This window comes from Drosophila albomicans, chromosome 2L, assembly GCF_009650485.2.
Source record: "Drosophila albomicans strain 15112-1751.03 chromosome 2L, ASM965048v2, whole genome shotgun sequence".
Classification (NCBI taxonomy): Eukaryota; Metazoa; Arthropoda; class Insecta; order Diptera; family Drosophilidae; genus Drosophila; species Drosophila albomicans.
The window spans coordinates 10,299,293-10,315,844 of NC_047628.2; the positions used below are offsets into that span (position 1 = coordinate 10,299,293).

Genomic DNA, 16,552 nt, shown 5'->3' on the forward strand with positions numbered 1-16,552 from the left:
ATCACTCATTAACAGTTTATCGATGATTTTTTATGTTGTATATCTAACTTCTAGTCTTGATAATATAAAAATGACTTCTTTTCTATTTATATTTAACAATAATATAATCCACTGGCTCTTTCAACTTATTAGCAAAAAACATATATCTTCACTGTATCACTTTAAATTATGCATCCTTATCATATATTCGGAGAAGGCGTCTTCAAAAATGCACTCTATGCAGAAGGATTGACATTTTTAATTTAAAGCTTTAATTAACGAGTCAACATAAAAATCAGAACTTATCCTTCCTTGACCATTCTTGTAGTTAGAGCAGGTTTGAAAATTAAAGCTATTTCCAAACAAAAAACTTATGACCACAAAAGAAGATATGATACAATAACTGCACTTAATTTTGTTTGTCTATATTAGTCTTAAGCAGTGTTGCCAAAGTTTGTTGAGAAAAAAAGCTGTTTTTGACGGGAAGAACGATGCAAAAAAGCTGAAAATTTAAAAAAAAAAAGCTGTAAAAGAAGCTGATTTTTCAATTCATTGGATTCTCTATATTTTTCTGATAGTCACAAGGTGAGCGCACGAAATCGGTTATTTTGAAACATATATATAGAATTTGTACAGCAGCTGTACAATATTTGGAGAATTTTATTAAAACTATCCTGATTCTCCACATTTTTATTGTCATATGTTTATCCAGTTCCCATCATTTTTAGGAATTTATTAGGAAGGTATATTTATAGCAGCATTTCTCAAGTCTGCGCAAGCCATAACTGTAAATGCTTGATTTAGAATAAAATGTATTTTCATTTTAAGTAGAAAACAACGAGTAGAAAAACGAATAGTGCTGTCGTCTTCAAAGTATTTAACGACTAGGTTTCCTAAATGATCCAAATGAGCCAACAATGTATGCACGGCCACAAAAAGACATAACACTGCTTCTTGCTCCATCGTCTTGACCGTCAAAGCTACAAAATTTATTTGGTTTGTTTGCATAAACCCGCTCCTAGCACTTTTATGCTTTTTGGACAAAGCATGGGCGCGCAAATCAGTGATTTTGCGGTGATTGTAGATTTGCAGTAACTGTCACCCGTGTCGTCCCGATATGTTTGTTTAAAGTCTTTTGACATTTTTTTTAAAACAATCAAAACACAGGGAACTGAAGATCAATTCACTTTTGTCTTTAGAGACGCTACAACTTATCGCCAATTCTTAAATTGGCGTGTTCTTTGAGATTGCTTTACAACACTATACAATCGATTTGTCACTAAAAATGTTGGCAAGCATCGACAGAACAGCTATAGTAAATATTGTTCCATAATTTTGGGCAAATAGAAAAAAAATCTAAAAAAAGCATTTAAGTAAAAAAAAAAGCCAGAATTCCCGCTGCCCGCTGTTTGCAATTTTTTCAAGCAAATGGCATTTGAAAAAAGCCAGTTTTGACGGGAAAAAAGCGACTCTGGCAACACTGGTCTTAAGTTACTTTAGCCAATTGACAATTTAAAATTTGTATTTAAAATAAAATTAGATTATGTATTAAAATTTACAACTTAAATTGAAAGGAATAAACATAAAAATTTCACAATTTAATGGCCATTACACGAACATGCGTATGAGGAGCTGGTGGTTTAAACACCACTTGACCATTGGCGTCTTTATAGTCAGCATAGGCTTGACTGTAAATGCACTCCATTCCCAATGCCTCCTTTTGTCGGGCAGTGTATAAACTTGTACAGCATGCTATCATAATAGGAAAACCTTTGGATCGACCCAATTCCATTAATGCAGCTGCTAAACGTGCTCCGAGTCCCTTTCCTCGATGGGAGGCATCAACATTTGTCATATGTGAATAAAGCACCTTTGAGACACCGTAACGATCGAAGTAGTTCCCTTTGATTTTAGTTTCAAACTCGAATATTGTACATGTTTTATAGTAACCTTCTTCCATTGCAGCAACCTGCGCATAACATTCTTGCAGATTGCTGAGAGTTTCACAGCCCGCTAGAACACTTCCAACTATATCTCCACCGTTCTCGTCATTGATTGCCACTAAGCAAGTGCCTTGTTTTACCATCGAATGATGATATTCTTCCACTTCATCCTTTTGAGATTGATTTGGCTCAATCTTCAAATAGTTGTCCATTGCCAGTTTGAGTGGTTCTTCATTGTAAATGTTTTCTCCGATCTTTTCGTAGTCATCCATCGTCATAATACGAATGAAAACACCGTCTTCTTTTCCGAAGTTCGTTGACATGTTGTTCGTTTCGCGCCTTTTTAGAGAATGATTCAAGTGTTAGTTCAATTAATCGCCTTTAGTTCGCAAACATAAAACTACTTATCTGTGTTTACTTATATAAGAGGAAAGTAGTAACAGATAAAGACTTGTAGTTTTTTTTATGAGAGCTCTTATCATTCCATAGCAATACGAATCTGAAATTTTTAAATTGAAGCCGATCAGCTCATTATAGTTCATAGTTTATAGTCGTAAATGATAGTGTGTCAATAAATTGGCAACATTTAATAGATTATTTATTAAATCGAACTAACAAATATTATTTTAAAACTTATCAACACTGGCACAACATAATTAAACTTTTTAAAGTTTAATTACCATAACACGTATATGAGTATGAGGGGCTGCTGGCTTGAACACCACTTGACCTTGTTCATCCTTATAGTCCACGTAGGCCTGTTTGTAGATACACTCCATGCCCAAGGCTTCCTTTTGACGCGCCGAATAGAAACTTGTGCAATATGCCACCATTAAAGGAAAGCCCTTGGATTTGCCTACTTCGATTAGTGCGGTAGCAAGTCGTCCCCCTAATCCCTTGCCACGCATTGTGGCATCCACACAAGTAATGTGAGAGTAGAGAAGGCTGGAGATGCCGTAGCGCTCAAAGAGGTTCGCTTCTATTTCGGCAGCTGATAGAAACACGGCAATGCGTCCCCATGTGTTTTGTTCCATTTCTTCTGCTTCTTTGCGATGCTTCTCCAGATCACTGGGCACTTGACCTCCCGCTAAAACAATGCCTACTATGCGACCTCCATCGTTTTCGTTGAGTGCCAAAAGACAGGTGCCTTGTTCGATCATCGAGATGTGGTATTTATCGTTTTCCTTCTCACAGCATTTCTGCACATCTTCGCCTGAAGAGGCGCATAGAGGTTCTCCATTGTAGAAATTTCCTCCCATGAAATCCTTCACATTCATGTAGTCTTCCACTTTCATTATCCGAATGAGAATTCCATCTTTTGAGCACAGTTCCGTAGACATCTTGAGTTGCTATTTCTTTTCTAGTAGACTACAATTTTAACGTCGAAAGACCTCTATTTATATGATGGCTTATCAGGCTTATGATATTTTTCTTACCATCACTTATGTATTGCAATTCCCTTCTTTCTCTTCTTTTCTTCACCATATCAATTGAGGAATAGTTCTATTTTGCTAGATTATTATGTGAGTGAAAGCTCATGGGGGGGCCGCACTATAAGTTGGGAAGTTATCTACAATTAGCTTAGCAGGTATTGGAAAATTATTTTATTAATTATATTTTTGGTACACATTACAATTATATGTGTATAAATTGATATTATTAATTTTATTATGATAATGATACATGAACTATAAACGTTAAGTTTAACATATTATTTACAATTTATGTTTTAAGGCATAACTTGAATAAATCACTTATATAACCAATAAACTTATTATTCTATATAGAAGAAACATTTATCATTTTTGTGTAATTTAAAAAAATTTATAATTCTGAATATATATATAAATACGTTTATAATAAGCGGATTTTTAGGAAATTTTCCTGCTAATTATTGTTTGATAATATAATAATAATAGATAGTTTAATAATATCTTTCATACAATTTAATATTTTATTTAGCAGGAAATGTTGATGTTTATTAAGTATGCGAGATTCTCGTTACATATTTTCTATTAACGTAAAATGGTGCGGAATTATTGGTAAAATATTCAAAAGGAATATACCAAATAAGTTATTGAATATACCAAAAGCTATATCGATATATAAAATTCGACAGGTGCAGCTAATTTTTGTCTTATTAAATACTTTCTTGAATAACTTTAAAGTTTTTTTTAATCTTATCGCAACCAAACGTTAAAAAATCATAAAGACTGTAATTATTATTGTGTGCCAAAAATAGGCTAGGTTTTTCGATTTGCGTTGGCGGAGGTAGACATGGCAAAAATCTAAAAACAAGCGTCGTCAAAAAAATGTAGCTGTAGTTCTTATGGTCTCTGAGATCTAGGTGCTCATCACACAGACAAACATTACTGTAACATCTTGCATGTTGACACTGATTAGGAATATATTGTGATGTCTCGTTCTGTCTGATAGTTACTTTTCTTGCCGGCACAAAGTTGGAATACCCTATAAGAAATCGTAGCTCATCACGTTGCTTGCTATTCACAAAAAAATCCGCTTATTTGCTGTCATTTCTTTTGTTATCAATTATTTTTGTATATTTCATAGAATATCTTTGGTAGTGTAATAATAATATAAAACTGAAAATGTTATTATAATCATTTAATATATATGTACATATTCTACAATAATAAATTTGAACATTAAGTGACACTTAAAACTTATCAACAAAAGACACTTAATATAATCAATATCTTTAAAGTTTGATGGCCATGATACGTAGATGGGTGTGAGGGGCTGCTGGCTTGAACACCACTTGACCTTGTTCATCCTTATAGTCCGCATAGGCCTGTTGGTAGATACACTCCATGCCCAAGGCTTCCTTTTGGCGCGCCGAATAGAAACTGGAGCAATAGGCCACCATCAAAGGAAAGCCCTTGGATTTGCCCACCTCGATTAGAGCGTTAGCAAGACGTCCACCTAATCCCTGGCCACGCATTGATGCAGCCACATTCGTGATATGGGAGTAGAGAAGCTTGGAAATTCCGTAGCGCTCAAAGATATTCACTTTGCGTTCGACAATTGATAGAAATACAGCTATGCGTCCCCATGTGTTTTGTTCCATTTCATCTGCTTCTTTGCGATGCTTCTCCAGGTCACTGGGCACTTGGCCTCCGGCCAGAACAAGGCCTACTATGCGACCTCCATCGTTCTCGTTGAGTGCCAAAAGACAGGTGCCTTGTTCTATCATCGAGATGTGGTATTCATCGTTTTCCTTCTCACAGCATTTCTGCACATCTTCGCCTGAAGAGGCGCATAGAGGTTCTCCATTGTAGAAATTTCCTCCCATGAAATCCTTCACCTTCATGTAGTCTTCCACTTTCATTATCCGGATGAGTATTCCATTTTTTGAGCACAGTTCCGTCGACATGTTGAGTTGCAATTTATTTTCTAATAAACTGCAGTTCTAGCGTTGGGTCTCCACTATTTATATGTTTGCTTATCACTTGCCGCTTGTTTTTTGCGCTTATCATTCTACATATACATACGTATAGTAATTGCGCTTGTTATTTTTATTTGCAATTTTTTTCCGCGCCTTATCAATTGTGGAATAGCTGTTAAAAAGCTTTTCAGTTTAATCAATGTTTGCTGCTTGGGTGAGCTCGAGAAATTTCATTTCAAGATTTGGTTTATTTATTTTAATTTCAATTCAAGTCTCTTTATGGGTTAATCTAAATAATTCTCGGAAGTTTGCATAGACTACTAAATTAGCCATATAATCATTCAATTGAAATTGTATTATTGCGGGATTGTTGTGATGACTTGCACACTTGATTTAAAAATAGCTTTTTTTATTATTTGTTTTGTTTTGGCATTTATTTGTTTACCCCTTTGAGCTTATCAAGCAGCGAGTGCATTGACACACTAAAAGTGACGTCATTTAATTCATAACAATGAAATGACATTCATGGAAGGTAAATCTAATTTTTCAGATTAATAACATAAAAAAGGGGCTGGACTAGAAGTTAGGGAAATAGCGTTTGCTTAAATGGTGAAATGTTTCGTAGTCTGTAAATTATTTGTTCATTTTTATTTATTATCTTTTCAGTATACATTTCAATTATATGTCTGCAATATATTTTTATTTTATTTATTAAGATAATAACACAAGAGTTGTCAATATTGTTGTTGAACAATGTATGTATTTCCTTGTTTACCTTATCGCTTATATATAAAGCACTTTTAAAAGTGGGCAGTACTTAGCAACAAAAGTTCCTTCCATTATCTTTAGCGATTTTTGAAATGTTTCCATAGAATTTGATAACAAATTAATTTAAAAAAAGCTGCATTAGTCTAGAGTTTCTATTTAATATTTACTCGTAAGATAGAAAAGTAAACGAAATGTTTATTGAGCGACTATTTTCGTTCATGACTTGCGCTTTCTCACTTTTAGTAGTAAAATTGAGAAACGCTTTAAGCAGCCGCATTAAGAGACCGAGGAGCAGAGCTATATATAACGGAAACCCGAGAATGGGGGCCGGATAGTCGGTGTTAGAGGGTTTGTCTGTTTGCTCTGAATGCTTGCAAATTCCCAAACTGGCCAAAAACCAACATAATTTACATGTCTGCTGGATAAGTTCGACATAGAGAAACACACAGAGAGAGAGGAGGGGACAGAGAACCAGTCTGGACAGTCTGGACCATTTGAGCAGTCCGTTGGCCATGTTAAACCAGACTAGTTACAGTTGCTGTTGTCGTTGTTTTTGCTGCCGCCGTTGCTGTTGCTGTTGCTCAAACGCGTGTCGAGAATCAGGTGCTTTAAAGTTGTATCTTCAAATTCGGACTGTCCGCAAATTTATCAATGTTAATCAAAATTGAAACGATCTATTTGGGAGCTGTGAAGGATTGATTGAAATAAATTGTGTGCGTGTTATAAATTAATTTTTATGAACTGCTTCGCATTGTTTTAAACTACCAGAACATACTGTATATACCATGTAGTTGTGAAGCAAAAGCCACAGGCATGAACATCTGCTCTTGGCAGTGCAATGCAGGAGTTGCCACGCCCAGTTGCACCATAGTGTTGCATACTTCTAGGTGGCATGCAACGCTATAAAATTTTTGCACAAATATTTGCAGAAGTGCATTTTTGATTTATGCTCGTGCAGCGTGACCCAAATTTTTCAGGTTGCCAACTAATTAAAAGTGAAAAGTTGACAACATTCTCTAGTTGAACTTTTTTCTTTTTTATTTTTATTTTTATAAATTGTTGTAGTTGTTGCTTTTATAGTCCTATGATTTATGGCGCACATTTGCCGAATAAAATTGCGACCGCAGCGCAAAAATTAATGAAAATTCAATCAAAGTTCGCGTCACCCAACAGTTTGTGTGCTTCTCTGTGTGTGTGTGTGGCAAGTGGCAACTTGCAACATATGCCTCAACGACCTCAAAAGCCCCCCTCCCAACAACACACTTGTTTTATTCTCCGGCTGACCCTAATGAAGATTAATTTAAAACAAGTGCTGCCCGGTGCCTAGCCCTCTCCTATTCTCTCACTCTTTAAAAAAAGAAAAAATAATACTGAAAATTAACTTTGTTCTTAATGACGCACAATGAGATGAAGATGATGACAACAATGCCTTCTCCATGCTGAGGGCACGCACTTGGAATCAAAGAAACAATTTAATCATATCAATTTCATTGGCTTAGATTTCCAGCGCGATATGAAAACAAAAAAGAGACCCAAGAAAAGATGAGAATAAAATAGGCCACACAAAACAAGAGATGCGCTGTTGAGAGATCAAATTGGAGAATTGAATTGATATCTAAGACCAAAAGCAATACAATTGTTTTTAATTAATACTAAAAATCAAATAGAAATATTTGTAATTTCGATTAAGAAACATTTTCTAATTTAATCTACATTCAACTTTGAACTCTTCGCAGTGGAACTAAATTTAGAATTTTTATGTAGAAAATTTCCCAAATAACTTTTGTGTTTGTGCCACTTGATTTCTGATTATATCTAGGGTAATTAATTTATTAAACAATTTTCATATGCACCGCGGGAGCTGATCAGGAGGAATCTATTTCGAAATCTTCATTGTTTACCCGAGCATAGATCTCTCTGCCAGGGGGTCCCACTAATTTGTGCCACGTTAATTAGTGAACTAGCGATGAAAAAGAGAAGAAGAAAAACGAATCAAATAAACCTATTGAAATCAGACAGTCAGACAGAAGGGGATCGAGGGGCATTCGACTTTTTTAGGTCTACGTTGGAACTGCCTACACAATGTGTAACGCATTACGAGTATTATAATATCAGATGCCTACTGACTAACTAAACTAAATTCAATTCAATTCAATTCGTTTATCTGATTTTCTTTCAAGTGGTCAGTGGAGACGCGTCGGCTTCGTTTCGCTTCGTTTAACATTTTTCTCTTCTCTCTTTGTTATTCTCTTTTAATTTTTCTTCTTCTTTCGTATGAATATGTATATAGAAAAGCAAATCTTGTGAGGCCGTGTGGGGCATTATTTATGTTTATTCATTTGTATTTTTTCTCCATTTCGTTTTTTTTTTTCAATCAACATTTTTTCTTGCTACGCAGTTTTGTTTATTTACTTTGCATTTTTTATACATTATTTAAAAGTGTATCAAAGTGGCAAATTAAAATGATAAACGAGGCATTGCGCAATGTAGCATTTTTGAAAAATTAATGCATTTGTATACAGTATACAGTTGCGTACTCAATTTATGAAAATGAATATTGAATAATTTATCAAAAGTTTTATTTACCTGTTTACTTTAAGCTTAACGGTTCCACATTTTATTTTCATATTCTTTTTTTTTAATTATTAATGCTTATGCACACACCAAACGAAAGAATCTTGCAATTTTATGAGAAGCAGCTGATTTATGTATTTTTTGCTCGTCCAAATATAATTAATAATATTTTCAAGGTTAAGTTAAGCGAGCATGTCCTCACATCATCCAAGTTGTTCTCTTTTCATATTAGCAAGAGTAACATTGAGCAAGGGTATAATAAAATACAGCCAGCATCTATATAAAAAATATATATACTAAATGGCTGCTGTGAACCCAACTCCAACTTGTGTATAAATTTGTAAATCGATTTTGAAAACTAACAAAACAAAGTTGCCAAAATAAAAAGAGAGCACAGACGCTGGCAAAACCAAAAGATATTAATAAACAGAAATGATTTATGTGTCTGCAGTCGACATGGAGAACAGAGAACCGAGAACAGAGAACAGGGAACAACGGAGGAGCGTTTGAGGTTTTAGTACTGAGAAGTCGGAGAGGTCTGAGAACCAGACTTCGCTTATGCTGTGGTCAGTAACAAAACTGTAGCAGTTGTTATCTCGAAGCCGTTAATCGAATCAATTGAACAGACTTCAACTTTAACTTGCACAACAACAGAGCAGCACCCTCATAAACTCTGCTCAGCGGCGCCTGCGCAACAGGTATAGAAACCCAGTCCCAGAGAACTGTAAGAAAACCTTACTTCCCCTCTCTCTTTTACTCCTTCTCTGTGTCTTGGCATTGTGGCAATTCTTGTGGCAAACGTTGAGGCGTGTGCATGACAAATGTTCTTTGATTTATTAACAGTTTTCAAGTGGACGCAACTTTGTCAACATGGCTAGTTGGTCACGTTCTCTGGATCGGTACTTTTCACAAGCCTCCTCAGGTCCATTTCCAAGAGCAGGCTGTGGCCCATAGGCCAAGCCACCTGCTGTGCGAATGCTGCCAAACATTTAAAAATAGCACACAAAATGCGCTATGCCACATCAAAGCATAAATTGCAACAAACATTGTTCGACAGCAGTTTAATGTGTTCAACACAGGGTACATGAGGTTTCTCTTCAAGTATGCAACACACGGTGGTATTTTTAGTATTGTAAAAATACTACTAGTACTCTACGGTATATTTTCAATGTAGTACTAGATCAATACACCAATATATTTTAAGAATAATTCCGCACTCTTTCGATCTTATTTTGGTCTTTTAATTGTTTTATGTAAAAAATTAATATAATTATATACTATTTATATTTAATTTCTATAATATTACCTATCTTAGCTTTTTATAAAAATGCCCAAATTTAAATTTAAATATAAAAATGATAATAAGATATCAGCAATAATTTATGTTATGATTCCCTTAAATTTTCGTACTTCACAATTTTAAATCTGAACAAATGATTAAAAGATTGTATTTATTATTTATATGAGTGTTATATTATTTAAAAGTGCATTTATTTTTATTTAAATGATGTCGTAAAATAGCTTAATTAGTAGAAAGAGTGTTGCCCTATCGATATGCCATGAATTCATAAATTTCCTTCTGGTTTATTTATTATTTTCGTTGGCTGCATTTTCGCCTGTAATCGGAGCGGCCTACAAAGCGCGGGAACCACCCAAAATGTATATGTATGTTACGTATATGTTTTTTTGTGTCTACCCCCAAAATGCATTGCTTCCGCAGTTGAGCGCCTGGTTCTGGGTATTTCCCTCCGAATTGTGTTGTAGGTGTCGCCTGCATGCACACTTGACATAATGTTGTTGCCAGTTGGCGGCACATTTCATTTCATTTTCGAATTTATTGTGCGCCCTCGGTGATTTCTATATCATTTTATTGCCGTTCGTGTGGGCGGACATTCGCTTATGGTTGCGTCTTGTTGCCTTTTTTGTAGCAGCCCCCCTCAGTTTTTTCCTTATTTATGATGCTGGTATTGCGAAATGAAGGAACTGCCGTACTCATTTAATATTAATCAGAAATATAATACACCACAATACTTCAATAATACAATATTAAAATATGACCGAGTTTATAATATATATTCTATTATACATGTCTAATATACATATATTTAAATAGAGGTCATTAATTTATGACGTAATCGTATCATAAACAAATCTTTGATACAATTTAATAGCCGTTCCAATTCGACATCGTAAATGGCAAAGCAAACTGCTTAAAGAAACTCAATTTCATTGCGAAAACTGTAACATTCAGCACTCAATCAACAATCTATCAGGCACATCAATCAAGTAAATAGTGAAACAAACTGAAATCAAAGCTAAAACGCTCTAACAACAATAAAGCGAAAGCACTAAACAGAGTCAACATAACCTCAATTTGCTTATAGTGGCATTAACTTGACCAAGCTAAATACAATGTAATATGGCGACATGCAGACGAAAGAAACGAAGAAACGAAACGAAGCGGAACGAAAGAGACGCAGACAAGCAAACGAGAAACTAATCAAGCTGAACCACAACAAGGACGTGGAAGCAACACAGCAACAACTTGGACATAATAAATAGAAAAAATAGAAAATTATGATGGAAAATTATGACTTAAGTTGGTAAAGTCGTCGACGACAACGAACGGGGCTAACGTGAACGAAAGTCATTTGTAAAACGAAACAGACGACAACGGCGCATTCGAATTCGAGCAAAGAGGATTCCAAAGCGGGCGGAGGAGGAGATCTGGTGATGGTCAGTTGCGGTCATTATGGCTGGAAACTTTGGCTTGGCATATTAATAATAAATATAGTGTATATTCAACACTTTTCTCAATCCCCCCTTTCATTCGACAAATAAAAACAGCACGCAAAGTGATCATTTTTCATTAGACACCAGGAAATCTAATATTGACGCGACTGCACAAAGACTTAGCGAACCTAATGATCAACGCAAAATAGATTAATGTATTTTAGAGATAGCTATAAGAGATATATATAATATTTACACAATAATATAATATTAATATGTATTAATATAATAATAGTAACTTAAACAAATCGCAAACTATAATCCAAGATTTCCGAAATTCTTATTAAGAAATTATGCAAACAAAATTCTCAGTATATTATAAAAACATAATGTCAGGTTTTTAAATAGATGAGAATAAAGATTAAAAAAAAAATAAGTCTTTGAAAGCTCAAGACCTACAAACTACAATCCAAGTTTTCTCAAATTATGATCTTATTAATAAACGCGCATAAAACTCTATATAGACAGATACATTTTAAAGATAATTTCCAAATATGTTTACTAATAATAAGATATTACTAATAATAAGATAATATTAATATTGGGTTTTTACATAGATGCGAGAATAAAGTTTAGATAATATCAGCAATTGAATCCGAGTTTTTTGCAATTCTTATTAACAACTCGATTGCACAAAACGTTGCATAAATAAACTTTAATAAAAACATTTTCCAAATATGAATTTTTAATATCAATAAAGCAATATTGATACAAAATAATATTACTCATATTTTCAAAAAGAAATAAGTTCACTAAAAGACTTTTTTTAAATTTATATAATTTATTCATCTCAATTAAAGTTTCTAGTTATTACGAAACTACATGAACTACAAAATATGGTAGTATAATTACAAAATGAAACCAATTAAGTTCATAATTTTTCCAGTAACGCAAACACGCAAACCATTAAAGCGATAACTTTCAATCATCATATTTTAGAGTATGTTTTCAACTCTTTCTCCTTCACTCCGCTGTTCCGTTTGTCAACCCTAGACTCTACCCACGATAACAGAATGAAAAAAGAAAAACAGCAGTTGATATTCCAGCGCTTTTCACGCTGAACTAGGAAACGAAATGGCAGAAATGGGATTTTCAAACATATCGCATATACAAAATGCAAACATGTCTGGCAAACACAAATCCCATAAATGTTTTTTTCTCCTCCTCTTCGGTTTCCTTGCTTAGACTAGTTAAGGATGGAGAGAGGGGAAAACTCTTTTGGTATAGTGATAAAAACTTGCAAAAAAAATATTTTCATATGTGTAAATGTGTAAAGTGTAAAAGTTTCTACCGTTTGGTGTTCGGTTGTTTCGTTTGTTTCGCGCTGTTCGCCTTTTTGTTATTTCCTATTTCCACACATTGTTTGTATTTTGTGTATTTCTCTGTTTGCACTGTCTGAATGTCCCGCTGTCTCTCTGTCTCTCTGTCCGCCTGTCTTTGTGTCTATCTATCTGTCGCTGTGTGAGCATCAGGTGCTGTGGCAAAAGAAATTACAACAAATCCATTTGTGAAATTGCAAACCGAGACAAACCACGACGATGATGAGGATGACGCCTCCATCGCCCACCAGACGCTTTATCCGGTTGCCTTTGATGGTGCTAGTTTTTTTTTTTTTTTTTTTTTTTGTTGCCTCCCACCTTTTTTTCTTCTTGGTAGTTTGGTTGCTGTGTTTTGCTTCCTTTTGGCCTGGCACTGACAGCACTTTAAGAGCCGAAGCTGTGTTGGTCGATGCCGGTGCCGGTGCTAACCAATTACATGGCCAGCCATTCGACCAGGTCTCTAGCTGTGGCTCCTCCTGTCATTATGCACTCAAAAATCAAGATGGAAGGCACTCGCTGCCTGTCATTTGCCTGGGCAAACATTCATCTTACTAAACTTGGTCAGGCAACAATGCCCCCCTCTAAAAACAGGCCTCCTACAGCAGCAGAAGCAGCATCAGCAGCAGCAGAGGAGCATTTTCAGCCAAGTCGAGACATTCATCAATTTGTTAAGCGAAGCTCGAGCCGAGCAAAAAAGCGAAATTGAAACGAACATTTTTCGTCCTGCTGCTGCTGCTTCAGCTCCTGATGCTGCTGTTGTTGCATATAAATTTGCAAAAATAAGTGCAGCTCCAAACACAGCTCGTAGGCGTTGAGCCTCCTGTCTCCTTCTGCCTTCTGCCTTCTGCCAAGCTCTAAGCTCTCAGTTTCTCCGGCTCTCTCTCTTTTGCCAGGATACCAAACTACACACGTCAAATTTCAAACAAGTTCGGCCGCCGCAGGACATGCAACAAACGGTAGCATGCAGCAGCTACCGTACAACCGTGTCCGCATCCTTCTTCAATCTCTCTCTCCCTCTCTTGCCTTCACCTGGTCCTTGTGTGCACAGGGCCACATAAAAAGAATCTGCCCCCAAAAAAGGAGCTCGAGACTCCTAGACATCCAGGTATGAGGTGGCATTTTTTCAGCACTCTTGTTTTTGTAAGCGCTTTCCTGTTGCCACCACCTTCAACTGCTACTTCTACTTCTACTTCCACTCGTCGCATCCTTACAACAACGAAATGGCCAACTACTAAGCTAAAGGAATGTGAGCCGAGCATACTTTGATAGCTGCTGTAGCTACAAAATACTCGTGTTCTGCCAATGGCTAAAACTTTTCCACCGTCTGCGAAATATGCCTTGGTTTTAACGTTTTTAAAGTCTGCAAAGTTTTTTTTTATTTCATTTTTTTTTGGCATAACTGACAATCGAATAAGAAAAGTTATACACAGTCTGAAGCAAAAACTTAACTTCTTTAAGCTGCAATTTTATAGCATATGATTTATGAATACTAACAGAAATGTTTAATTAATTTCAATTAAAACCAATTGAAATTGAAAAACCAAGTTTTAATGTTAGCAATGTTAAAACATTTTCATTATTATTTATCTTGTATTTAAAGTGATATTCTATAACTATATAAGTTTCAATAAATTTAATTAGTAGTCGCTAATATTATTTTTGATTTTTCTTGGCGTACAAATCTAATAAATACAAGGTAACTTTACTCCAAATTTCCCAATCTCTCATAGAGTAGCACGTATTTCAACATATGCTTTTATACTTATTTGTATCTCTGTATCTCACTTGTTTTCAGAAACTCGAGTGACCTTTAAAAGTTGCTATAATTACGCTGAACTTATGTCAAGTCACACACTTTATTTATATTATATTTCGGCGAACAAAAAAATAAATACAAATTGTTGCGCAACAAAATTTCGAAACTCAGTTACTTTTGAGTGAAAAAGTTTCGTGCCTGAAACAATAATAAATGCAATGGGAGCTCAGAGCTCAATGCACATAACTTAATGAATCTGTAAGCTTAGAGCCAGAGACTGTTCCACCTGCTGCTGCCGATAGAACGATGCAGGCAAGAGAAGGAAAATAGTGAAACACACGTTAGTTTGGGGAATTGCAAATAAATATTTCAACTGCAGTTGCAGATTATTTTAGTGCTGCGACTGCTGCTCCAAAAGTCGTAACAATGCAGTATAGTTGTAGCAACAAATAAAATGAAATAAAAGAAAATACTTAGAATAGCTGAAACAGAGGCAAACAAAACCAGAAATTTGCTGAGCAAGAGCGAGATAGAGGGGAGAGGAAAGAACTCAGCTTAGATTTCTCTAGAGAGCTATGATAAAGTGTGCTTCTGCTGTTGCTGTTGCTGCTGTTGCTGCTGCTTTTGCCAAAACGGGCATAATGAAGACAAATAGAGAAGAGAGCTTGGGCTTAGCTTGGCTTTTGCCTCGAATAATTTCGAATTTATTTGACTTCGATACGCAACTACAGAGTCAGTTATTTGTTGATGTTGTTGTTGTTCTGGTTGGTGTGTGATTCACTTTCGATTCAGATTGTAGTTCCTCAAGTAGATGCCGGCGATGGCCTCCTGAACGCGCCTGCGTTGCTTGTCCTGCATGAGGAACGAGATGAGGTTCTTGGGACTAAGACCACGTTCAGCCTGACGTTCCAAAAGTGCCAATTCATCGTCGCCCAGCTCTTCGTTGCGCTCCTCGGCGGCATATTTCTGAGGCTGAGGAATCTGCTGGGGAATGGTGATCACACCATCGTTGTCCACATTGTCGGCAGCGCTGATCACCTCGGAGTCGTCATCAATGGAGTCCTGCAGCAGATCAACAATAGGATTGGAGCTGCGGCGATTGAAGATGTTGCTGCGCCTTCTGGTCGAAGCAGCGGTTGTTGTAGGAAGGTCGAAAGTGAAGTTCTGAGCATTATTCGGGTTGACGATGACAATGGTTGGATAGTCAGACAAGCCTTGAGGACGCTGAGGCCTTTGTGGAGGATAGGAGTAGTAGTCGGACCAGTAAGGTGGTGGAGGAGGTTGCTGATAGTGATGTCTATTGGAGTTGTTATCCTGAGGTTGTTGGACAATCACAATTGGCGATTGTTGCTGGGATTCACCACGCTTAAGCCAAAGCAAACGAGGCTGCACTTGGACAGGAGCTGCAGAAAAGTTTAGTTAAAGAATTGATTTAGTTATTAATATTTCTGAATTCTTACCAGCTTTGCGGGCTGCAGCATCTTGAGTGGCAGCTGCTAAGGCAAGGCAGGTGACAACAAGCAGCAGGCTTAGAACTGATTTCTTGAACATCTTGGTAGCTTCAGTGAATGATGACTGATGCCCTTCTGATCATCACAAGTGTCTTTTATACCAAAATTGTAATTCTTTTTAGCCAAAGGGTTCTGCCTGCTTTCTAAGTGTCTCAGCAGAAAATTTCGCTGTAATTTCGCCCTGCGTTAAGTGCCAATTTCTACAGCTTGTTAGCAAAGTTATCGTATCGTAAATCAGTTTAAAGGCATTTGCTGTTGAAACTATTTCAGTGCTCCTCGCTGTTTATTGCAATCGTAAAATGATTTTGATCTGGACTGTCTCGTGTCCATTTAGCCGAACTCTTTGACCGACTTTATGTTTATATTTTTCTTCTTGTTGTTGTTATTGTTGTTGTACTCAGCGCCGCTTTCATGATCGATTTAGCATTAAGTTGATAGCCTCAACAGTCCACATTTAGATCTGTCTGGCCTAGAGGGCGTTAATTTGTTTAGTTTACGACTCG

General features: G+C 36.0%; 5 protein-coding genes across 7 annotated transcripts in view; 1 reads left to right on the top strand and 4 right to left on the bottom strand.

Annotated features, from left to right (window-relative positions):
- LOC117564236 (discoidin domain-containing receptor 2) overlaps window positions 1-16,552 on the top strand; it is a 159,423-nt gene that overhangs the window by 19,696 nt on the left and 123,175 nt on the right. The window lies entirely within an intron of this gene.
- Window positions 1,407-2,431, bottom strand: LOC117563768 (arylalkylamine N-acetyltransferase-like 2). Its single transcript, XM_034242275.2, has one exon. The coding sequence runs from the start codon at window positions 2,243-2,245 to the stop codon at window positions 1,571-1,573; it is 675 nt and encodes a 224-aa protein (XP_034098166.1). The 5' UTR covers window positions 2,246-2,431; the 3' UTR covers window positions 1,407-1,570.
- Window positions 2,555-4,477, bottom strand: LOC117564238 (arylalkylamine N-acetyltransferase-like 2). 2 transcript variants are annotated; one of them, XM_034242931.2, is made up of 3 exons: window positions 4,363-4,477; window positions 3,359-3,473; window positions 2,555-3,290 (listed from the first exon to the last, which is right to left on the bottom strand). In XM_034242931.2, exon 3 carries the CDS (start codon window positions 3,260-3,262, stop codon window positions 2,588-2,590), a length of 675 nt encoding a protein of 224 aa, XP_034098822.1. In that variant the 5' UTR covers window positions 3,263-3,290; window positions 3,359-3,473; window positions 4,363-4,477; the 3' UTR covers window positions 2,555-2,587. The 2 variants fall into 2 exon arrangements, with proteins under 2 accessions (XP_034098822.1, XP_051858766.1); XM_052002806.1 differs by having other exon boundaries at window positions 2,555-3,315.
- On the bottom strand, window positions 4,555-5,351 carry LOC117564239 (arylalkylamine N-acetyltransferase-like 2). The gene has a single exon (XM_034242932.2). It carries the CDS (start codon window positions 5,314-5,316, stop codon window positions 4,642-4,644), a length of 675 nt encoding a protein of 224 aa, XP_034098823.1. The 5' UTR covers window positions 5,317-5,351; the 3' UTR covers window positions 4,555-4,641.
- LOC117563769 (uncharacterized) lies at window positions 15,286-16,196 on the bottom strand. The gene is made up of 2 exons (XM_034242276.2): window positions 15,999-16,196; window positions 15,286-15,941 (listed from the first exon to the last, which is right to left on the bottom strand). The coding sequence occupies exons 1-2, from the start codon at window positions 16,087-16,089 to the stop codon at window positions 15,316-15,318; spliced, it is 717 nt and encodes a 238-aa protein (XP_034098167.2). The 5' UTR covers window positions 16,090-16,196; the 3' UTR covers window positions 15,286-15,315.

What these genes read in the sequence shown, in the direction of transcription:
- LOC117563768 (XM_034242275.2), bottom strand. Translation starts at nt 2,245, where the DNA reads ATGTCAACGAACTTCGGAAAAGAAGACGGTGTTTTCATTCGTATTATG.
- LOC117564238 (XM_034242931.2), bottom strand. Translation starts at nt 3,262, where the DNA reads ATGTCTACGGAACTGTGCTCAAAAGATGGAATTCTCATTCGGATAATG.
- LOC117564239 (XM_034242932.2), bottom strand. Translation starts at nt 5,316, where the DNA reads ATGTCGACGGAACTGTGCTCAAAAAATGGAATACTCATCCGGATAATG.
- LOC117563769 (XM_034242276.2), bottom strand. Translation starts at nt 16,089, where the DNA reads ATGTTCAAGAAATCAGTTCTAAGCCTGCTGCTTGTTGTCACCTGCCTT. An exon ending in TGCTGCAGCCCGCAAAGCTG is followed by an intron (nt 15,942 to 15,998) that starts GTAAGAATTCAG and finishes ACTTTTCTGCAG; the next exon opens with CTCCTGTCCAAGTGCAGCCT.